The 24,536-nt window shown below is 36.0% G+C and overlaps 1 protein-coding gene and 1 long non-coding RNA gene across 8 annotated transcripts in view; one reads left to right on the top strand and one right to left on the bottom strand.

The window, feature by feature from the left end:
* LOC110830539 (uncharacterized) overlaps nt 1–11,574 on the bottom strand; it is a 41,622-nt gene extending 30,048 nt beyond the window's left edge. For both annotated transcript variants that reach the window (XR_002543269.2, XR_015534304.1), the window contains exons 1-2: nt 10,684–11,574; nt 3,162–3,280 (exon numbers count right to left, since the gene is read on the bottom strand). This is a non-coding gene — a long non-coding RNA (uncharacterized LOC110830539). The remainder of the gene's footprint in view (nt 1–3,161; nt 3,281–10,683) is intronic.
* The window catches only part of LOC110830537 (methionine synthase reductase), a 30,529-nt gene extending 5,997 nt beyond the window's left edge, over nt 1–24,532 (top strand). Inside the window, exons 1-11 of one of the 6 annotated variants that reach the window (XM_022065589.2) lie at nt 15,936–16,167; nt 16,403–16,541; nt 17,156–17,299; nt 18,207–18,449; nt 19,135–19,335; nt 19,482–19,724; nt 20,639–20,741; nt 20,930–21,038; nt 22,131–22,230; nt 23,024–23,162; nt 24,185–24,532. In XM_022065589.2, the coding sequence (XP_021921281.1) occupies nt 16,464–16,541; nt 17,156–17,299; nt 18,207–18,449; nt 19,135–19,335; nt 19,482–19,724; nt 20,639–20,741; nt 20,930–21,038; nt 22,131–22,230; nt 23,024–23,162; nt 24,185–24,264 (1,440 nt within the window). In that variant the 5' untranslated portion in view covers nt 15,936–16,167; nt 16,403–16,463 and the 3' untranslated portion in view covers nt 24,265–24,532. Of the gene's footprint in view, nt 1–15,935; nt 16,542–16,777; nt 16,914–17,155; nt 17,300–18,206; nt 18,450–19,134; nt 19,336–19,481; nt 19,725–20,638; nt 20,742–20,929; nt 21,039–22,130; nt 22,231–23,023; nt 23,163–24,184 lie in introns of those variants that run through there. The other 5 variants (XM_022065583.2, XM_022065587.2, XM_022065588.2 and 2 more) reach the window with 5 other exon arrangements.
* Nucleotides 24,533–24,536: the final 4 nt, after the last annotated feature.

Genomic DNA, 24,536 nt, shown 5'->3' with positions numbered 1-24,536 from the left:
AGAACCTCTGCGGAAATAGTGGAAAAAATGACCTACTCGAAAATTTAATAATGTGTTTACGAAAAAATCTTTCCGTCTCATCAGCTACGAACTGGTCCAATTCCAACACCTGACGCTGAGGGATTTCAGATTAAACACGAGGAGGATGGTGCCCGAATTGGAGTTACTGAATTGAAAATAAACGGAATTATCTGGTGGATAATGAATGTATTTAAAACCTGAAGAGATTGTAGACGAAATTAGAGAAGCTTTTCAATTCAGTTTATGACATTAAATTGGTTGCTGCAAAGCTACTCACTCACACTTAATGGTTTTAAAATATCTTTTATTGATATTTAGCATACTATATTAGCATTGTTAATTTATTGTTCGTTTAAAGTTACTGTAACATACATAAATCTAATTTCCCAATCAGACGTTAAATGCACACTGAGTTAGCAAATATTTCATTTAAAACCTAAAAAATATGTGAATAAAATTAGGGGTTAAATCAATTCAAGTTTTTATATTTAAAAATACACATGCTAAGTGTTGTCAAAGAAAAACAGATTCTCATGTCTACCATTTTAATTAAATTTAACATTTATAGTTCCAATATTTATTATAACGACGGACTAATATGGAGAAGTTAGTAAAAAGAACCAGGTCTATCCTCAGAATTAAAGTATTTAAGCTATTTTATTTTATTATAATAAATACCTCGGGTGGAATGAGGAATAAACTATGCAAGTGGTTGTGGAAAATACAAACGTTCCATCCCCAAAGAATTGGAATTCGCGAAATTCAGTTTAAGAAAACACAAAACGAAAAGTAAACAGTGTTTATTTTAATATTTTGGGTGTGTGAAGTTACTAGAGTCTTTCTTGAATAATACCGCTCTGAAATATGCCGGACTCGCCTTTGACTTTATTCAGTGGCTTGGCGTTGCCGACTGTGCGATTCCTCTAATTAGTCCACGGCCTTAATTACTCGTCGAAGAGAAATTCAGGAAGTCAGAGGCATGAACTAGGTTCTAGAGAAGGCGCGCCATATGTGGTTGAACGTCTCTAGCAAATGTGTAGTATTGCAATTATCTTTACTTCTATTTTGATGATCCTTGTCCATCCGGCTTTCCATCAGATTAGTGTAGTGGTTTAAAGTCAGGAGATTCTAAATTTGAATATCGGTCGGGTTTAGAGTTGTCTTTATAAGTAAGATTTTCTGTTATTTTCTTATTCCCGTCACTGCATTGTTGAGGAGGTAGTTTAGAATGTCTCAGTCGCCTCCTTCAATATTCTGACGCTGCATCCAAAAACTTCCTTAAATAACCCAGTAATCAAAAATGTATTTTTTCTATCGATCATGGCCTCTTTATTCATTTGTCTACACCTACCTGTTTGCAGTTTATCTAGAATTCTGTGTGGTATTCTCTACGATTATGCCTCTTCGAACATTTATTTTTATTTCTGATAATTTCAAAATATGTACGTCCGTTTATTTCCATAGGCAATTGTTTGTTTCTCCATCTTCCGTTTCTGGTTAATATATTCGTCTTCATAGAAAATATTGCAGCTCAGGTTTTTGTTACGTTGGCCATGAACATTCTCTCGTCACCTTTTTTATCTCTTTATTCCAGTGCTCTTCAGAAGCTGACTTATTGTTGTTATACTTATTATTACTTTCCTTTTGCAAGTCAACACCAATTTCTAAGTCGATGTCCATATGTAAGTAAATTTTGTTGATAAACATTTAGATAAAATTCGATTTTTTATAGGCAGGTCCACCAAAATGTTAAACTCGTTGTTACTAACCTAGCCAGGAGTACAAAATGTATAACATAACAAAATATTATTAGACTACAATGTTAATGCGCCAGCCGACATTGTTAATACGTCTCTGTATTGGGGAGAAGGCAGTATATTACGTGAGTCCTAAACGTGAGCGATTCTCGGTATGTACACTACAGTTGGCGAACTTTCTGCCTGTTTCCAGCAGTGTGTGTGTGTGCTTCCGGTTCAAGGTCGTGGACACCATTTTGAGAAACGGTGTTCCGAGTACAAACAAATCGAAGAGCACCCATATAGAAACGCTCAACACAAAGAAGCAATGTCATTTAACGCTATATCTTATACATTTACCTGTTTATTTCGAGATGTAATTTCTACAAATTCACTCATTCGTTCAAACACATTTCACTTCTGAACTCCTTCAGCCGCGTCACTAGTTGCTTCACGCCGTAGTTATGCGGCAACTTCTCCGACACTTTCGTACAGCGTGAGATCTATACGAATCTTAGCAGGCGTTGGACTGTATTTGTTTTGTTGAAGATACGGTCCTTGAGAACGCTGCGTTAAAATTTCGATTTCTACGTAAGACGGAGAGCTGACCAGATAAGGCACTGTTAGGTTCTCGAGTAGGATTCCAGAGCTAATTTTAGATATTCTGTAGAAATTTGTGCATCAAGCGAAGGCTAATATAACTAAAAATTTACGAGATTGCAGATAGAATTTCAAATTTCGAATTTGTTTCCCTGAGGTATGAATAAGTTACGCCATGCTCTGAGCTGTTTAGTTGACTTTGATGTTACGTTTAATCTGAGGAGAAGCATCCTCTTTGAAACATGTCATACGGATACAAATATTTTAGTTGTAATCACTTTAAAAAGTCGGTTTGTGCCCAATTAACTTTCGAGTTTTTGCAATCCACAACTCATACATACACACACACATAAATTTCCCATTTCGCTACACTTTTAGTACACATAATATTTTTATCTGTCTGTTTATCTCTTTTGCCATTCTCTTGTCTAATATTCATCTTATTCTCTCATTCATATCTTATTTGAAGCTATCTTTATCGATATATCGACAATTCCACAGATATATAATTTCCAATATTCTTTAAATATACTATATTAATATATTTTATAATGTTCTTATAGCCTAGACCTCATTTATGATACGCCACTGAAAATATTTTCCATTCGGTGTAATCTCCCCCCCCCCCAAAAAAAAAAACACAAGGGAAATGCTTTCATTTCGCAATAAATTACCAGTGAGACATTTCATCTTATTTTTGGAAACATACTAGGCTTAATTTATCATTGCGAACATGTCATACGAACAATAGCCGAGTAGAAAGAAGTGATTGATTGATTGATTGAATGATTGATTGATACATACCCCGTAATGTTTTCTGAGACCACGAGCAGTGATGACACTAGTTTTGGGGCGGAGTTCCTCCGCGATGTAAGTGTGCATCTTGGCCAGTGAGTTGCCCATTTTGATACTTAGTTATCCCTCTGGAAACAAAATACAGTTCTCAACTATTTGGCTGTACGAGGAGAAATGTGATTTCATTAATAATAACATAATATATACGAAATTTGCTTTTCTCGACATCAGATTCGTTTCGTACATTACTCTTTGAACAGTGACATTGTTTTTGGGTCATCCTGTTTAGCCACGCACGCGACAGAATTAAGTTTATAAGATTTCAGATATTTCTGATAACAAGACATGCCCCGATTCTTATATAGGGTTTGTGGCAGTCGCAGGTTATGTTACCTTCCGCCTACAAAAATGCCAGAGAATGTAATTCTCCATACCATTTATTCCTCTAACCCAGGGGTTCCCAAAGTGTGGGGCGCGGCCCCCTGGGGAGGCGCGAGTGGTTTTCTGGAGGGGGGGGGGGTGTTGTATGTATGAAAAGCTTTTTTTAACGAAATATGGAGAAACATTTTTAACATACTTTGCTTGGTTGAGGCAGTTTAGTTGTCTAACAGTGCTGTATACTCATAGCTAAATTTTATGTCAAATCTGTTTGCTTCCACTTGTTCTGGAAGGGGGGGGGGATTTATGAAATGTTTTAAGGGGAGCGCAAGGTATAAAAATTTGGGAACCTCTGCTCTAACCCCATACAAATCTCAAGTGATTTTCTTTTATCAAGAGTCAAGACTGTAATCTTTTATCCATATTTCCCTTACATATTGCATTTATTTATGTTCACTATAAGAAGTTTAGAAAAGTAGCACACCGCTATATAGAGACCCCAGCTTTCACATTATGTGCAAGCTGCCATCTTTCCAGATACAAATTCAGTTGCCCAAACAAACATTTCCCATGTAGTATGTGAGGTGTAACTCAGACCTTGCTGTGTGTAATGAACTTGTTACAAATTCATGGACAGGGATTACAGATTGCTGGCTTCGATGTCTGTACTTGATTTATTCATACTGCGGTCCACGAACTACCAGAGGAGCAATACAAAACCTTCTTCCGTAACTTTGTTTACCTGCTTGCCTTTCCTAGTTTTGTTTATAAGCATTTCAAACAAAACTAGTAGAAACTATTTTCAAATGGAAACCAAAAATTTATTGTGGTTTTCGTCCGAAACGCTTTTATAAATAGTAACAGCCTGCCATTTTGAAATGTCAATATGAGAGACGATGAGAGAGATGATGATAAAGTATATTGGATAAAAGTGTGATAAGGAGAATGTTTGGACTCAACATACCCAAAGTAAAAAGAAGCCAAACATTGCAAAGGGGATAAGATGGACGGAGCATGTGACGCGCATAGGCGTGGTCAAAGATGTGTACAGGTTTTGATCTCTCAGAACCCGAACAGAAGAGACAATTTGCAAGACGTACGCGTCATTGTGTCCGTTAAGGCGATTTGGAATTCCAAACCTGACAAAGAAAATATACTAAACTGTCTGTCGAAACACGTTGCCTATGCAGTTCGTAGGCCTATATGTAATCATTTCATATTATATTTTTATATAAAATAATTTATCCCGCACTTTCGAGATAAGATTAATATATTTTTTTACTTTGAAAGATGTTAATCGCAGAAAGTGGTGTAAATTTAATAAAATATCAGCACTTTATAATAATTTGATATTCGTACACGTACACACGAAAGGTACAAAAATAATATTTTGAAATTTCTCCGCACATTGTGAGTTCCTTGAACAGGAATCTCATGGCCGATCCAAATGTAGCAGTACCAAAATATCGCGCCCCACTTGTGCATGCAAGATTATTTTCCAACCTTTCACAATCAAGTGAATAATTACACAATTTTTAGCAACAGTTCCTTTGACCTTTAGTTTTATTTAGAGGCCAGTTTCCTGTTTTTGTTTCCCGTGTCGTGACTAAATCGAATCTGAAATATTGAAGCCTGAAGTACAGTGGAGCGCCACACCCACGGGAGGTTCTGATCGATACGGACAGCCAACCCGAGTAACTGTCCAGGCAGTTAGCAGCAAAAAGTTCTAGGAAGAATTTCAAGTACTCAGATACTTTATGATGTTGTTATGAGGAAGTATGAATTAGGAATTTTACAAATAATATTCCACTTCAGTTCGTAATTTCCACTAGTTCAGATGCATTGTCAGATACGACCTTAGAGCTTCGACGTTCACCATGCTAAAAATATCAACACACGGAGTATGATTCATATGGGATTTGTAGGTACGTTTACGATCTATTTGCATGTATAACTCCGCCGATCTATAAGTTACGGGCACAGAGGAAGTTAAGTAGCCTCTAAGTTATATGTGAATGTATTCAATATTGCTTTTTATCTGGACTTAATCCATCGTTCAATATTTTTAAACTGTGACACTACCATTTGGAAGCTGACCGTACTCTCAGAAGCTCTCGCCTCTTCCATTTGTGTACTGATGCCAGGGAATTATAAGTACAGAGGCTAGTTGGCATTCTAGAGGCGCCATGTCCATATCAAATTATATTGAAACCAGTCAACTGCTTAAAAATTATTAGCAAGAATAAACACGTGGGCGGACACGCAAATTAAGGAGCAGAGTCCTTTGTGACAAGCCAGCAGATACTCAATAAATCCTCTGCCTTTTATGGAACCCGCAAGTACATCACCGCTTCACTCCCGAGGAAAAAGTCCCCAGTACTTGATCGATGAACCCTAGAGCCGGTCTCTTTGTCGTGGTGGGAGACAGGAATCCGATTCACTATAAGGGTTCGAACCCAGATTGTCCAGTGTGTAGCTTGGGCATTATTCTGATATTCAAATAAAAGATGTCGTGTATTGTAAGTGGTCTTTTTCTAAATCTAATATCTTGAATTGTGCTGTATGCAAAGTACGAATATAGCAGCTCAAAAAGTTTTCATTTGCTTTTATTGATCACTACTGTAGGAAGACGTTTATTAAGATTATTTTAAATAATCGTCTCTAACATTATTGTTCAATCGAGCAGTTGGAAAGCAACATGTGTTGTTCCTTACTCTTAGGGCGAAATCGACAGCAGAATTAAGCAAACTGATACAAATGACCCTGTGTATTAACCATATTGTTTATCAAAGTGCAAGCGAAACGCATATGTTAATCAATATTTGTCTCCCGTCCGCCCCGACCTTTTATAAACATCGAAAACTGTCAGTAGCTGCTCATTTATCAAATACGTTGGCTCTTTCTGTTCGAAATGGCATATATCGGTGATTGACACACGATATACACCACAGCGTTTCTCCATATTCAGACAGAATGTATGAGTTTTTTGTTGTTGCAATTGACATTATTGAATTGTACTGTTATCATAACAAAGGGAATCTTTCTACAGGACTATTTAAAACGTATTACTAAAAAAACTAACACAACTACGTAATAAATTATGATTTCATGGTATAGAAAATATTTCAAAAGTAGATAAACCTATGGAATGAACAGAGCGATAAAGACATGAAGCTCTTGTTAGCATCTGGCAAAATGGCAACTACGGAACTTGGAAAGGCATTTGTGCTCATTTTTACGCTCCTTAAAGCCCAGTGGTAACTATATGTACCACCTGCTTTAATAAGAAGTAGTTATGAATTTTGCCTACAAAGTATATTTATGAGGATGGTTGTTTACTGGGATAAATTCATCGCCCTGATGACGGAGGCAGCAGGCACCTCTGAAACGTCGGTAAACTTCTGCCAGACTACACGGCGCTACAGCTCAGAATACGACCATCTTTTGATTCACCGCCATGGAAACCTCAAAGCTTACATACACTGTTCTGTTCTTCAGACTTTTTTTTACGAATTACGCCTTCTAGCCCCTTCAGTTCAGAATAAACTTCTGAGATTCGATAGAATTCGTCCCTGGACGGGGGATCAGCTAATCGTAAGCCTGCTACCTACAGACAAACGCGGTGATTACATAGCCAGAACTCACATGATTTACTCTGTGTTTGGGACATTTCATGCTACTTAAGTTTCCTCAGAATTTAATGTCAAATGTAAATTATTTACGTTTTCTTCGATAGGGCGTCCTTTAAATGGAATATTCCGGTACATACTGTATACACCTCTGTGAAATACGCGTCTCAATGTCCTGTCAATCACTGAAAAACGGGGCAGGAATGTGATATTCCATAATAAACTTCTTCCACTTTCACGCAGATTACACTTTCACTTTCTCGCTGCGACTCTCGAAATTCAATTCTCCAGTCTGCATATCGACCTGTAGCGTAACAAGAGTTTCAAGTATCCGAACCACTGCCACACCACAGGTTTGCAGGTTTTCTCATCATCATCGTCTATTGTAGTAATGCAGTTTCTTGTATTCACATTTTGCAGGGTCATAATGTACCATTTAAAAAATCTAGTCATCCACGTACTACGTTCAAAAAATTAAAATCAAAAGCATGAAACTCTCTCTCTCTCTCTCTCTCTCTCTCTCTCTCTCTCTCTCCCCTGACCTCCCCCATGACACTCGGGTCAAATTCACCCTGGTTCCTAGGCCGTTAACTCAGGCCAGTTGCGAAAAACCTGTTCGGGGGCAAACATGGTCTAGTCATTTTCGATATCCTGGTAAGAAAGTAACGAATTAGACGGACTGGTAACAAAATTTCGGGACACAGGAAGAATGGATGCTTGGTTTTGAGCAGGTGGTGGACATTTTCTGTACCTGCTCAAAAACCACGAGGTATTCGTTAGAATACATTTAATTTTAGAAATTCTCCAGAACTTTTTTCTTGAGATATGCATTTCCAGTAGTTCTGGAGTATTTCCGGCGAGTATTCTGAGTCCTATTAAAGATTTCTTTCATTTGTCTCTCTTTACCCTTTCTGCCTCTTTCGCTGTATCTTTATTTTTATTTCTTTCCACTTTCTTTTCGCATTCTCTTTTGTTCTTCTTCTGCTTCTCTCTCTCTGTCTCCGTCTTTCTACCCACACGTGGAAGGACGGCAGGTTATTAGGTCATACGACGCGAAAGGGATGCAGGTGTGGTATTCCATCCTGAACTCTCATCCAGTTCTCCCGTAAGCTATAAACGTATAAGCTTAGTTTGTAGTCGTATTTACAAAATAAGATTCTTTTTTTAGCTAAGCAGCGAGAAAATTGATTCTGAACATCCATGCACATAATAATGCGCTCGTCTCATGGGCTAATGGATCAGTTGCACACATACATAACAGTCTGGTATATCGTCATCGCTTGGAATTTAAAGTCTGGTTTACTTTATTCATATGACGACGTTATCTTCAGCAATTCCTCCTCTCCCCCCCCCCCCCCACATAGATGTATTTTTGTAGGGTTAGGAATTCATGCCTCGTACAACGTAGGCTGACGATAAGAGTGCCACAAATTGAATTTGAAATGTGAAAACAGATTTAAAATCAAATTTTTGTACAAAACTAGTTCCTGTTTAAAGAAGTTTGTGTCTATTTAGGGTACCCATAATCCATTGCAAGTAATTGTCAAATTCTTAAAAAAAAATCTGTCTCTAAACTAAAAAGAAAATAATCTCTGGAAGGAACTTCTTATGCATAATTTCTTTCAGATGCAATCTAACTGATGAGGCTAACCAGAACTGTGAATTAATTAATAAATATACAATGAAGTTATTCTTTTCTGTAAATAATCACTTTCAGTAGAGATTCTTACTATGTTTATTTTATCAAACATGCTTCAACGTTCTGGGCAGTGACTATGTTTTTAATTAATAAAACAATGTTTTGTACATTATAATGTGTGTGTAGATGTCTGCCATTCCCAGTACACTACAGTTCAGTGCAATATATTCCTACTCCATAGCTGAATCATCTGACCGAGAATTAAATATAAATATATAGCCTATTTCCCGTGTGTCACCAAATTTCGCTTTTATAATATACAAGAAGTTGCCTTAATTATTGGTTCGAGATTTTTCGGAAATATATTTCCATCTAAAACTTCGCAATCCTACAGAAACTGCACAGCCGCCATATTGGTATTACTAAAAGGCCTGCACAATTTTGGTTTCTCATGGCGTCTACTATGGAGATTGTTTATGGACGTTTGGCCGATGTTTCAGAAGTGTTTGCTGCCGCCATTATCAGGGCTATCTAAACTTATATATTGAATGAATTTATTTGTATTAATTTATTCGTTTGTTCAAGCTATTCAGTCCTGAGCACATGACCACCCATCACATGAAATTACAATGGAGATTCTGGTCTATCTGAAGTCATTGATAAAACACCTTTGTTTTTAAAATCCAGACATTACATACTACATAAATTTGATCTTGTTTTCAAACAACTTGATAAATTTTCATGTTTAATTGAATGTTACTTCTAAGACTTCCCTTTTATCTCTTATATACTATACAGATCTTCAGGGATCACGTAAATTCCACGTTATTGAAACACGTTTGCTGTACCCACACACACATCCCCCCTCTTCTACGTCTAGATAGATCTGTTCGTATTTTAAACCTTCTGAACCATCTATGGCATAGACGTATAAAATAGTTATGGGACATCTCGAAGTTGAAGTGTGTTAATAAAGTACTTATCATTCCTCTATTTGATATAATTCAAGTAAAAGACGTACGAGCAATAATATAATTAGTCTTAAATTAAATTTGCGAAAGATAAAGTTGAAATTATTGAAATACGGAACGTAGTTTTACTTAAATTATTTATTGATACATTTTTTCATAAAATTAAAATTAGTGAAATAATTTAATTATATAAAATAAAACGAACTGATTAAATAGTAAACATTGTGGCTTCCTGTTTAAGAAATAAGTAGTAAAGGAATTTGAGCAATATATCTAATGTTATATACCTTTTTAATTCTACAAATGTTCATGAGGTTACAACTGTTTGTTGTCACACTATACAATTCTGACACACCACCAAAACGACACTAAATAAATTTGGATCATTAAGATGAACTGACAAATATCCATCACCTAGTAACGGAAATGTCTCGAAATATAGTAAATAACAAAGAATAACGAATAATTATAACGCGAAATAACAAAGATTTACCATTAATTGATATTAAAAAACTTACGATTAAAATATTTTTAATAGTTGAGAAAACTTTTACACACCTACACTTTTCCACGATAAGCGATTCTCTGAAAGTATCCACGCAAAATGTTTATCGACTAAATGACAAAACAGAATCCATGCAAATTACATAACACACAAAGTACCGTGAAGAAGATAGAAATTCCAAGTAATTGCTGTTGGAGGAATTTTTGTTTTCAGACCATGCACTACTATACAACAAAAATGTGCCACGAAACGAGTGTGTGAAACGCAAAAATAATATAGTAATTTTACTCCACGTAATAAGAAATAACATCTACAACATTTTTATATGTACAAAATCAACTACAAAATACGCTCGACTAGAAAAGAAGCCTTTCAAAAGAATAAATTGATTTCTCATCATGTATCTTACCTTCCGAATAACCGAGGTGAGAATTTTTTGGACGCCCTGTGCTCGCTACCTCAAGCTAGCAAACAAACGACTTGAGATATAGGAACAAAATGTAACGATAGGAACGGCAGTCAGCTGAAGCTCTGAGTACACGCCATGAAGATAAAACCATGTCATTTTTCTTCTTCTTCTTCCTTCTTTCCTTTCTGATTCCTTTCCTTTATTTTTACCCCTTCATTTACACTCACAGCTTTCAAATAAAACAGACTGTAAAATCCCACTGCAGAATTATTGTTGCTGGCTGTTGTGCGAAGTGTAGTTGTCGCGTGTGCCAACAGAGCGCGTGTTAAAAGTCGAATTTCAGCTGGCTGTGTTATTTTCTGAAGTTACAAATGAGCCCTATGTCGCAATTTGGTTAAATGTGAAACCGACGTGGATCTATGCGTATTTATGAATTAAAACGGGGAAATAAAAAAAGGTCGACGAGTTCTGTTTCGTGTTCATTTGTTTCATTTCCTTAGCTCCTAATACAAATTTCTGTCATGTCGATCAGTGTGTTCGTGACCGAAATTCATACCAAACGTTACAATTACCTTAATACATACACCGGTGTATCTTTATGTTTAAACAAATTAAATCAGTACAATTTTAATGTGGTAAAATATGTTGTATCGTTTAAAAAACAAAATGTGAAGGTAAATATGAATGTTCAGTTGGTAGTGATGTTAATGTCATTGTTGGAATGATGACGCTTCTGTTTTCCTGTTGTCTGTCTGTCCGTCCGTCCCTAAATCACCTTCTACTTCAACTGCACAGGTCGCAGGGTTAGTTCTATCTGCGTCGAGTCTGAGAAGTGAAAACTATGTCGACCGAAATGGCGAGCGAGCTGGCGACGAAGAATCGATAGCAAGAGAGGAGTGAGTCCCCCGCACACGCTCAAGCACTGCTCTCCCAATATGGATTAATGCCATTCCCCCCCCCCCCCCCTCTCCGCTGAGACATGCTGTCTCTCATCTACCAGAGGTTCTTCAAATGAACTGATATGACCCAAATTAACAAAGTAGTTTCCTAATGACGTAATGTGTAAAACGGGTCCATTGCTGGAAGACAGATTTGTGCCTCTTAACTGCAGCGTGAACGTTAGATCTCTGGTATTGTTGTAACACGAAGTTTCAACGCAATAAAGCCGAGTCCTGTCATTCGGACATGGTCGTGATCATCTTCCATCCACCTCCCGTTCTCAATACATATTTTCCTGATAATATCGTTTTTGGTCTTCCAAATGATCGCTTTACAACAGGTTGTGTATACATTTCTTGTCTACCTGAGTTACAATTTCTATCGTAACATCATAGGTTTCACCAGACTTGCTTTCTGTAGAATATTCGCATTATGTAATATCCTAACCCCTCATTAACTTTTATTCTTTTTTATGCTCTCTTCTGGTCTTTGTCCTGAGCCGTATGTATTCAGGTCACACATATTTTTAACAAAAAAAAAATGTTCGATACAAAATCAAAAGACTTTAACGTCCTAACCATATGTGCATTCATCGTTAGAGTTTCTTCGTTATATTATACACTCAGTCTAATGTGATTAACAAGGTAACTCGTAAATGAACTTTTGTTCTATACCATGAATCTGTAATATTACACAGTCATAATACTGGGAAAATTAATCAGTTAAACTGTAGACGAAATTAATTAATTTATCAGACAACTGGTGGGAGACAGTGTTTCAGATTTTTGTATCGTTTCAATTAAAATAATAAATACTTGTTTTACAGGATGTGAATTTGAAATTGTAATAGTAATGATAATTTAAAACGTAAATACTTGAATTAACTATCGCCCTAACATGTATTTATCACGTATATTTTATATATCCTATTAATCCTCCTTCAGCTGTAATAATAGTTCGATAACAATTTAATTTATTTTCTTATTCATATTACAAATTAACCTCATAAACCAATTAGCCTATTTAGTACTTGAGGCTTAAGTGACCGTAAGTTAACTGCTTCAACAGAACGTCTGTATAGTAAATTAATTTACATCCTCTGACATAGGCTGATCCGTTCTATTAAATTACCTACGTTCCATATATAGCAGAGTTGGTGAACGTGTAATCGCCATTTTCCTCTCAGTTCTCCGTATTCATTAACAAAAACCACTCATCACAGCAAATATAGCCGGCAGGTATCTGGTACAAAATCGATAGGACTTTCGCGCGCAACGGGTTTAATGACCTCTGGTGTGCCCCAAAACATTTTGTTTTCTTGGGCGTTTTATGGAAAAGTATTTACAAGAACCTTTTATCGTGTACTTTTATTAGCCAAATTAATCAAGTCCACATCCTTATATTTAATTTCTTTAAGATCAATTTTAATATTATCCTCTCCCATGCCACGCCCATTTCATCCTTCTTGATTTTATTACCCTAATTTTCTGAAGCATGCAAATTATGACGATCACAATTGTACAATTTTCGTCAGTCCTCTTAGGTGCACATGCACTCGCCAGTTCTTTGTTTTCAAACGCCTTTAATCTGCGAGAAACCAAATTTCCCACCCATAATAAATAACATGTAAAAATACATTTTTCGTAGTAGATAAACTATATTTTATAATCTTTACGTTTCATATAGGAAAAGAAAAGACAGATTCTAAACTTTTTATGAGGTCTAAATAGTATTTCTTTCGAGAAATACAGCGGCGATCACGTTTTCAGATTGTGACTTTTGTACTTCGCACAGTCTGGTACAAAATCAATTGACGGGATTAGAAAATCTCCATTCACACGATCATTTGCAGAGACTTTTTTATGTATCATTACATCACAATTGTACTACATTTTCGTCTGTTTGAAATTATCTTCAGAAGAATAAAATAGTTCACAAGATTACATTTTAATAGTCGTATCGTAGTTATAACATAAAAAGGCAAATATGTATAGATACCATGTGTAATTAAATTATTACGGCCTCTGAATCAACGTTAAGCATAACATTGAGCTCTTTAGCTGCTTTTAATGGTTTGCAAAGCAGCATAACTTTTGCCACAATAAAATAATTTCATATATAAACATATAAAAATGTATGTATGTATAAAGTCTCAAAATGTAAAATTCCGTAAAACATATTTTGTAACTTATCGTTATCAAGCTGTAAAATATAGGCTACACAAATTTTACAGCGTAGCTGCTTTATTTATTTTAAATTTCTAACAAAAATGTATAATCGAAAACAGTTATTTCAATATTTTTGTATTTAGCATATGTTTGCTGTTTTGTACAATTTTGTCACACACTTGGATTTACAGCGAATATCACGCTGTAGTACGGAATAGGATTTTTGAGTCACTGAAATCTTTCGGTATTCGATCGTGACACATTCAGATGGTCTTCGCAAGGCTGCTGGCTGGTTAAATGAGCAGTCTGTATCAGGTAACAGGTTAAATTGTTCCCAGAAAATACTGCATTTGATAGCCATGTTACTGACATTTGTTCCCAGCGAAATATTACTACGTGTAAAACAGAGAATTTCCAATAAATACAAATACAAACCACGTGTTTAAATTAGCTGCAGGGTGTATAAACAGTTGCTGGCAAGCGAATGTACTACTAGCGTGTACGTTAGAATTTCACCGAAATACACTAAATGCATTAATCTTAAATCTATCGCTGTTTGTATGCACAAGAGGACAGAGAAATATTTCTGTAATACTGGATTTCATTGATTAAGACCCAAAGAATGGTTTTATGAGTTTCATAATATTTAAGTCTTATAGGCTAAACTGGCTTATGAAACTACATTTGGAGACTAATCACCTAACTGGATTGGCGTTGAAATGCATAAAAAACCAGTGGTCTACTGCGTTCCAGCGTTTTTGGCCGATGAACTTTGTGAACTGGAAACTCGCAGCGAGTAACTTACCACTGGTTTGCTAGAAGGGGTGGTAGCAAGCCGCGTACAGTACACTCCAATATTTACAAAGCGTGACCAAGCATGACAAAGCGTGACTAGGCGTGATATACTGCAATGGGGTGACGAGAAGTGGCCAGAAATGTCGAAACGTGACGAATATTTACAAAGCGTGACAAACCGTGACAAGGCATGATGTACTGTAACGGAGTGACGAGATGTGGCCAGAAATGTCGAAACGTGACAAATATTTACAAAGCGTAACCAAGCATGACAAAGCGTGACTAGGCGTGATGTACTGCAATGGGGTGACGAGAAGTGGCCAGAAATGTCTAAACGTGACGAATAATTACAAAGCGTGACCAATAGTGACCAAGCGTCACTAGGGGTGATGTACTGTAACGGAGTGACGAGATGTGGCCGGAAATGTCGAAACGTGACAAATATTTACAAAGCGTAACCAAGCGTGACCTAGAGTGACAAAGCTTGCCTAGGCGTGACCTGCTATAAAGGCGTAACGAGTGGGTATCATAAGTGTTAAAATACGACAAAGGTTTTAAAAGAAGGTCAAAGCGTCACCAAGCGTGACTAGGCGTGACGTACTGCAACGAGGTGACGATTTGTAGCAATCAGTGTCAAAAAGTCTCAATTTTTTTTAAAAAGTTACCTAACCCAACAATATCCACTAAACATAGTTAACCTAACCTAACTCAACCAAACCTAACCTAACCCAAACAAACCCAACCTAACCTAACCCAACCTGTCGTAACTTCATCTAACGCATTGCAAAGTAGCAAAAATTAACCGAGCCGGGCGTAACGTAACCTAAGCGTTCCGTTACGTGACTTAGTGACCAGGCGTGCTCAAGCGTGACAAAGCGTGACTAGGCGTGATGTACTACAACGAAGTGACGAGATGTGGCCAGAAATGTCGAAACGTGAATATTTACAAAGCGTGATCAACAGTGACCGAGCGTGACTAGGCGTGATGTACTGTAACGGAGTGACGAGATGTGGCCGGAAATGTCGAAACGTGACGAATATTTACAAAGCGTGACCAAGCGTGCGTAGGCGTGACCTGATATAAAGGCGTAACGAGAGAGTATAATAAGTGTTAAAAACGACGAAGATTTGAAAATAGGGTCAAAGCGTAACCAAGCGTGACTAGGGGTGACATACTGCAACGACGTTACGAATTGTAGCCATCAGTGTCAAAAAGTCACAAAATTTTTAAAAAAGTTACCTAACCTAACAATATCCACTAAACAAACTTAACCTGGTCATGTACTGTTGGTCTAAGTTAGGTTAGGTTAGGTTGACTTGGCGCATGCGGATCATGGTATTGACGTCATGATGATCCCACCTCATAACTTCGAACATCCATGGGGACGGTATGGAGTAAAGTCCGTCCTGAGAATTCAGCAGTTCGAAAAACTTTCGCCTATTATACTTCCAGAAGATTCTTTACCGTGTTTGCAAGAACCCAGCAGTGGGCCCTGCCCCGAGCCCTGTGACTCCAGAAACCAATCCACACAAAAATGGAAACTAACTCGTAATTCAACACGTGGTGCCTGAAACCGTAGTGGTGATTTCACTCCCAGGAATTTGAATATACTAGAATAGAATAGGATAGTTTCGAGTTTAATTTTAATTAACGCGGTGTCCAAGTACATTAGATACTACTATATAAATGAAACGTTAGTTCCAAATGCATTGAAGTGTGACATGTGTAACGTGTAGTTCCGTAATTTCCGAAAGAATACGAATTGGTTTTCTGACATGGACAAAATGTTAAGGGATGTTTTGTTTAAGGGACACAGCAATGCTATTTGAGGTTACTGGATTTGATATTTACCTTAGCGAAGAACACTTTGTGCCTGAATGATGGACGTGAAGTTGACCTTGCCTGCTTTATCACCACGTTTCTTGGAGCTTTCTTATTGTTATTCAGAGACATTGGTATGTATGCCTTTTTGCATTATTGAATTTAATATACCGAATACCAGAGGAAAGAGGAGTGATACTTATATAATATATAAACAACTTTTTTGTGATTAGTCAGACTGTGTTGAAACTAACCTCAGCTTGGCAAGGTTTCGGTTTCTCACATTGGTGAGTGTGAAGATGACTGTCTTCTCAGATGTTTCAGTGTGTAGTCTGATGGAAGTTTATCAGCATCAAAGGTGCTTGCTGCCACTATCATCAGGGCAATTAGTGACTGATGATGGAGGCAAGTGTCAGTAAGATTCTGCCACACTACACACATAACATTCAAGAAGACAGTTTTCTTATAACCTAAACTTTTCAAATTGTCATTGTGTAGAATATCATGTAAGACAGACAAATACTTGTGTCTTGTTGGATCACAAACATCAGATAAATTGATTTGAAGTTGTTTTTATATTTCTATAACAGTTCAAACTTGAATTAAAATTTAATTTAGATATTGTTTGTCATGGTAGTAAGTTTACTAATGAAACAAATTGTTTTAGAAGTAAGAATGTAAATAATGTTTTGTATGTACTTAAGAGCTCATAGATAGAAAAGTCGTAAGATTTCTTTTTATGTTGCAGGATGTGAAACAACTTGAAATACACAATGGCTGTACTTTTCCATTTGCAGTTGGCCATACATACCTGGCAACTGTGATGAGTGCGCGACAACTTTCATATGGATGCGAAGTAAAGAAGACTGTAGAACTTTGTTTAGATGTTCAGGTGATTGATTAGTGCTTGTATTATTTCAGTTATATTTTGTACTTAAAATATCATGTTATTTGCATGTTTGTATGATACTGGGTGGGTATGATATCAGGCCAGTAGTTGTTTCCCAAACTATATCCTCTAAATGGTGCATCAAAAAAAAAATTTAGTTCACACTTCACTCTACATAAACATTCTTAAAAGTTAAAAATGTTGGCACATGGTACTGAGAACCCTGTGGCCTGGACTGGGCTGTAGATTGTGTCAAACATGGTTATACAAACAGCCCAGGGAGTTGTTTGCAAGGGGATCCATTAGCTGATGAGCCAGTGGGATGCATGCCTCAATGCCCACGAGGACTATTTTTAATAGCCTGTACTTTTTCACCCAAAATAATTTCTGAATTGTTTTCATTTGAACAAACCTCATATTTATTCTCATGGTCACACAAAATTGTCTCATAAAACTTAAAGAATTATAGGACACTGGGCTTTTTGGGTTGACTGAAATCTTATTTGTTTTACCTATTGCAAAGTCATAGTCTTTAGACTTCAAAGGCAAGTAATTTGAAAAAGAATGTTACAAGATTGTTGGATGAATATGTTTTATGGCATGTGACAATGGTTTTTGTAGCTGAAGAATTTTTCTGGTGTTACTATCACTTCTCATTGATGTTAGTTTAGGTGTTTGGGGAAAAAACATATTGGTATTATATTTTCATTTCTTTGTTTGTTACCTTTATATCATTAATATTAAAAATAAATAAGTTGTTACTAAATGGTTGATGCCTTGAGTTTAACTTCAAGGGTTGCACTGGGAGGAAAAAATTTAAAGAATCTTTGCTTTGTTGCACAAGACTCAGAAGTGACAGTGAAACTAATGCAGTTGTATATATTACTTGGGAGATTTAACGTTTTGGCAGGGTTCTGGTATTGAATATCAACCAGGGGACACGGTAGGTGTAATTCCTCAAAATTCCGAAGATGAAGTTCAGAAGATCATGAAACATCTCAAGATATTGGAAAGAGCTGACACTGTTGTTACTATATCGGTGAAACCTGGGACTGTGAAGAAAAAAGCATGTGTTCCACCCTACATTCCAGTGAAAGCAACCCTCAGGCATATCTTACAGACTTGTCTTGACATTAGGGCTGTCCCCAAAAAGGTAAAGACATATTTTCTTTGTTTAAACAAGAATCCATATGCTATTTTTTAAACATCTGGGTGTATAATAAGCCATGTTGATTAGCACACGTACATGTGCACACACACACACACACATAACACTGGCAATGCAATAATTAATCATTTGGTGTCTCGTCTGACATCATGGTGACCTCAATAATTTCACTACATTAAATTTTAAAGGTAAGTGGTGATTTTAATTTTTATATGCTGCTTAGTGGAAACATTGCTTTGAAACAAAAGACTCTTCATCCATGGCCTACTATGTACATGTAACACAACAAAACAGATGTTTCATGTTGTAATCATTCAGTACGCAAAGATAGGTTATGTTTTTAATTTTTATATTCTGCATTCTTAGATTTTTCAGTAAAAAGTTGCTTTTTAAGTACTGCTTTTAGATTTTCTCATCATTTTAGTGGGGCAATTTGCTGGTCCATTTTAATGTTATCCTACTATTTGTAAGATTTCCTGTCAGGTTTCCTGACTAAAATTGTATATGTATTTGTAATTTTCTGCATGGTTGCTTACCAGGATACTATAGTAATGATTGTGTGACTCAGTACATTCCTGCTCAAAGCAGTAATTTAGTCACATTTTGAGTAATTAATTACTGCCCTATTATTAAACACTTTAGTATATAATGATAATTACTGCTACTGTAGACATTTCTCAGAGTACTGGCTGCCCACACAGAAGACCCAAGCGAGCGATGCAGACTAGAGAAACTGTGCAGCAAGGAAGGGAGTGCTGACTACTCAGAATTTGTAGTCACAGCAAGAAATACTCTGCTTGACCTACTAGAAACATTCCCTTCTTGCTGTCCTCCAGTTGAAGTACTTTTGGAACACTTACCTCGCCTTCAGGTATTACGGTGTTGTTTGTAGAAATATTTCCTTTTATGTAGTGTGAAATTATATTTTCTGTAGTGCAGTGTCTGGGGCATTGTTTCCCAGAGTCAGAACATACCTGTTAACAAAGAAATAAAATATTCATTATTTCTCATCCATAGGCCCGTCCATATTCAATTGCATCATCTCCACTCCAGAAGAAGAATGGCTGTACAGAACTGCACATTATTTATTCCCTTTTGGAGTTTCCTGCATCAGAACATGGGGCTGGTTTCCGCTATGGCACCTGTACTGGATGGTTGGACTATCTGACTAGACCCATACAGACTGTCATAAGTCCTCATGACTCTGTCAGTGAAGAACTAAAGAGACTAACCTTGAAGGATGAATTCGTGGAGTTGAAGGTAGCTTAATTTTTGTATCTTTTAACATACAATCATGGTACCCATCTTAAAAATGAGAAGTGTACACTAGATTTTAGAAATGAATTATTCATACTGTTTTTTAAAAGAAAATATGAGACCCAAGTTATATGTTATATGTACCTGACTACTTGTGGTGGGAATACTGATTTTAGAATGATTTATCATTGCTAATCTGAATGTTAATGGAACATCCAGGCTTGTAACAGGACATCATTGTGTTTCCGTGTGAAATTTCTTGTTGCTGAGTGAGTTTTTAGCTTTGGAATTCATAGATATTGTCTGTCGTAGACCAGTTGCTGCTGTTGAGTGGCTAGTATCTCAGTTTTGGTTTGTATGTCGTAGTGTGTGTACAAATTTTGGCCCAGACACTTGTCTCTTGTGACCAAGGGCTTTTGTGCTTATCCTCAGTTCCTCCATGTCTTGACCTCTTCCTTCTTGAGAAGCCAACAATCACTTGTCTAATCAAGCAGTTTCCTGTCTTTTAGGGTTCCTGAAGTTTCATTATCATCTTCATGAGAGCCCACTGCTGGGCTGTCCTGAGCCAGATGAATCCATTCCTTAACCTTACACCCAGTTTTGTGGGTTTCTCAAGTGATTTCTTCTGATCAGATTTTCCAACCAAAAATTTGGAATGTACCAGTATTCCTATCTTACCTGTGCATGCCCTGTTTGTGTTATCCTTGGTTTGTTCACACAGAATCTTCCTAAAAGCTATCCTTCGTATGGTCACTATTATTAACAGTGGCAGTATAAAGGAGAGCTTTGAAGAAGAATTAAGAATGTTGATACAAAATAAAAATTTTATTTGGATATTTGATTAAAGACAAGTAGCATATTTCTAAACCAGTATTTGGTAATCGTATTACAGATAGTTTAAGAATATTTGTTTTCAGGTTCCTTTGTACCTGAGGAAAAGTACAGGTTTTAATCTTCCAACAGATCCTTCAGTGCCGATAATCCTTATAGGACCAGGAACAGGGGTCGCCCCCTTTATGGGTAAGTGGGCTAAGGTCATGGCATAGAATGATGAGAATTCTTTTTTGTAATGTGGAAAATTCATGTGTGTCTGATGATGAAAGTCAAAGCACAGTACTGACTGGAAAGAAAACTTTGAACTTAACCATTGAGCGTTTGTTAGTTCAGAGACTATTGTAAACACAGTCATGTTAAACATTCCATCATAGGTTTCCTTCGGCATCGACAGGCAAAACAACGAAGATCAAGTGAGTTGGTCTTCGGAGAAGTTTGGTTGTTCTTTGGTTGCAGATTTGAGGATAAGGACTTCCTGTACAGGTTAGTTTTAAATGTGTCTGAGAGTCGACATTCTCGTAGTGAAGATGTTGATGGCAGTCTTATGGGTTGTGATGTCATGTGGTCTTGTAAATAATTAACAGCTTGTCAGAGAAACATTGGTAATCAACTACAAGACCATATATCATTCTTCTGAAACATTAGCTTTACAACCTAGGAGAACACACGCTTAAAATATATGTAGTTTACGCCCTGTTCCATTTATCATGAGTTTAACTTACTCTATTTTTCTTGAAATGCTGGTAAAATTAGTTGAGGATATAAATACAAATTTATAGAAGAAATGGTTATAGCCCGTTAGAACTTAAGGGTGAAGAAACTTTCATGATAATTTGCCTGAGGAATTTATCTGAAAATCTCCTGTGCTTGATGCATGGGAATGTCTTGCAAAGCACAGATAAGCAGACTGGGAAGTAAAGAGATGGCTCAAGGTACTCTACTGATGAGACTTCCTCTTCATGAAGATAGATACTGAATATTTTTGCTGTGCATCTACTGGGTTCTTGTGTACTTTTTCTTGTCATTTCCTGAACTTTCTTTATATACTTATTGCAGCTGAATGCATTATCTTCTCACCCAGCATTAGTGGCATTCACACACCATAAAACACTTTATACAATGGAGCATAAGATTCTCAGCCGTCCTTCAACATGTGAAGACACTTGCAAGGCATTTTTCACAACACATCGATCTGAATGTGTTTTTTTGGTTAAAGTCAAATTTTATAATCTTCCATTCCATGTGGCTATATGTATGAGATCTTGCAAACCATATTCCTTTTTAGAAACCGTCATTGTCCGAAGGAAAACTATTCATGCATGAGATTCAAAACTTATTAGAATAAAATACAAGAGTAGGGCCCAATTTTTAATTATTTCTTTGTAATATATCACCAGTAAAGCGTCATGGTAAAGGTTTTATTTTAGTATGCTGCCAAGTGTGTTTGGAAGGATAGTGAAGAAATTATCATTTCCCAGGCTTCTTGTTACTCCCCAATAATTTACCTTCTCAGGAAAGTTTGTATTTTGATTATTTAAATGATCTTTTTTCATCTGTCTTCTCAAATTGTTATAGATCAGAGTTGGAGAAATATATTGAAGATGGAATTTTGACTCATCTCTTTGTATCATTTTCACGTGAAAAAAGAGGGGAAAATGTGCCGCATTATGTTCAGGTACACATTATACAGTTTTTCTCATTATTTACCTGTTAATGAAATGTGATTCTTTCTAATGTTTTACTGTTAGGCTGCTGGACACTACAATTGTCATGTTTTTTTCTCTTTCTGCAATGCAGTGGTAAAGAATATCAAATTATATATTTCCTGAGATACTACCCATTTTAGGTAAAACATGTTTAATCAAATCCCAGGATTCAAAAAATGTTTTATCATTGACAATGTAAGTTTGAGACCAGCATGAATTTAACAAATTTTTGGTGTAGAGAGAAGAAAAATTAAATAATTGAGGCTATCTGCTCACTGATGTTTGTGTGAGGCAGTAATTGTGGACTTATGTATATATTATTTTGTGTGTAAAGAAAAAGGACTTCTTAACTTGAGATCAAGATATAAATATAATTTATGAAAATAGAAGCATAAAATGCTTTTTATAAAACAAACGTCCAATTCTAAGTGCTTCTTGTGTTTTCATAATGAAGTGAAGGTGTTGGAATTATACTGAAAGAGAATTTTCTTTAAAACAATAAAAGAGATAATACTTAAATAAATTCATGGACATATACCTATAATAATGTTGGTGGTGACATTGCCAACCAGTTTGCCCCATTTGGTTTTAATTTTTCTCTCTTTATTATTTTTGCAAAATGTTGCGTTTTTCAAGAACATAATTTCCAAGTTCTACAAGATGTTACTGTAACCTGAATTGAAATTGTGTGATATTTAAATGCTACTTATTTTAAGTAACACTGTTCCACATACTGTCTTACAATCTCAGCTTTGTTTGCAGGATAACATCAAGCTTTGTGGCAGAAGATTTGTTAAACAAGTATTTGAAAAGAGCAGTTCAATATATGTATGTGGTGATGCTAAGAATATGGGAAAAGATGTACTTGATGCTATAGTATCAGTGATACAGAATGAAAAAGGTATTACTGTTCTTTCATTTCCCATATAAACCAAGACTGTACACTTCTGTAGCACTTTACATTAGTGTGTACACATATTATGTAAATGAAGCCTCTTATGACACTGTGCTATTAGAATTCATCTAATCTTGGCTGTTTCACATTTTGATCTTAAATTTGCCATGTATATAACTTTACCAGACATAATAGAAAAGTGGTCAGAACTCCTGCTTTGTATTCGGGAGGTCCCAGGTGAAAATCTGGCTTCAAAACTGACTATTCTGATTGAGGTTCATAATGGATTTCCTCAGTTTTTCTGGGATATTACCATGAATAGATCATTGCTGCTGTCTTCCATATTTCTAATTCATTATTCATATAATATCCTATCATTCAACTTGTGACATAGTAATGAGTGATTTTGACAATATTTTTAATGTGTTATGATGTTATGAGGTGAATTTTCTACATAACAAGGAATGACAGTGTATGAAGGATGGCCATTAATAAAAAAATTGTGTGTGTGTATAATAAAAATGTTTTGTGCCTTTTTCTGAATCAGGTTGTGTCAAACTTCTATCAGAGTACATTTTAAATAATAGCAATGTTTATATTTTAAAATAGTTAATATGTTTAGCTATAATAATAAAGAATAATATTGTGCTCTGTAGGTAGACATTTTAATCAACATTAAGGCAGGTGAACAATTTATCTTTTCTGATGTGTGTGTGAAAACATTGAGCATGGTAGATATTTTTTTTAGACTTTTTCAATGGCATTGGCAGAAATACTGTTTCATATGAAAGACGCTCCTTTTTTATTTATATATATCAGACATTTGAGTCGCTGGACCCTCAACCAGGTTTAGAAAATATAAAATATTAAACTGAATCTACTTCTTAACATTAAATATATGCATTAACATGGTGAAAAACGTAAGTATTTCTTTAGTATATGGTGGTCTTTGTTACAGAGTGGTTTTTCTCTGTTTCTGGTATCTTGTCCTTTATATATGAACAGGTGAATTTATTTTCAATTTTCAGATATTGAAGAACAGAAGGCCAGATTAATGGTGACTGAACTGCAGAGTCAAGGAAGGTATCTGCAGGACATATGGATATGATGTACCTTTATAACAATATGCTAGTTATGTCTCTTTGAAAGACTGGTAAAGAAACATTTTCATGAGTATTGAACAGCCATTGTTGTCGGAACAGGTGTACTTTACTTACATCAGGATTAGAGTACGTTTTGCATCTCCCAACCCAATATGATAAGGAAGATAATGGAAAGTTAAATGAGTGTTAATTTCCAGTTTTGTGAGAAAAGTACTTATTTAAGATTGTTGTATACATAGTGATGTATATTATAAATAAATTTAAAAAGAAAAATTTG

This window comes from Zootermopsis nevadensis, unplaced genomic scaffold (genome assembly GCF_977971745.1).
Source record: "Zootermopsis nevadensis isolate Lab colony 2312 unplaced genomic scaffold, Znev_1.0 Znev_ptg000001l, whole genome shotgun sequence".
NCBI classification, from domain to species: domain Eukaryota; kingdom Metazoa; phylum Arthropoda; class Insecta; order Blattodea; family Termopsidae; genus Zootermopsis; species Zootermopsis nevadensis.
The sequence above is the reverse complement of the archived record's forward strand: the minus strand, read 5'-3'. Positions and strand labels throughout refer to the sequence as shown.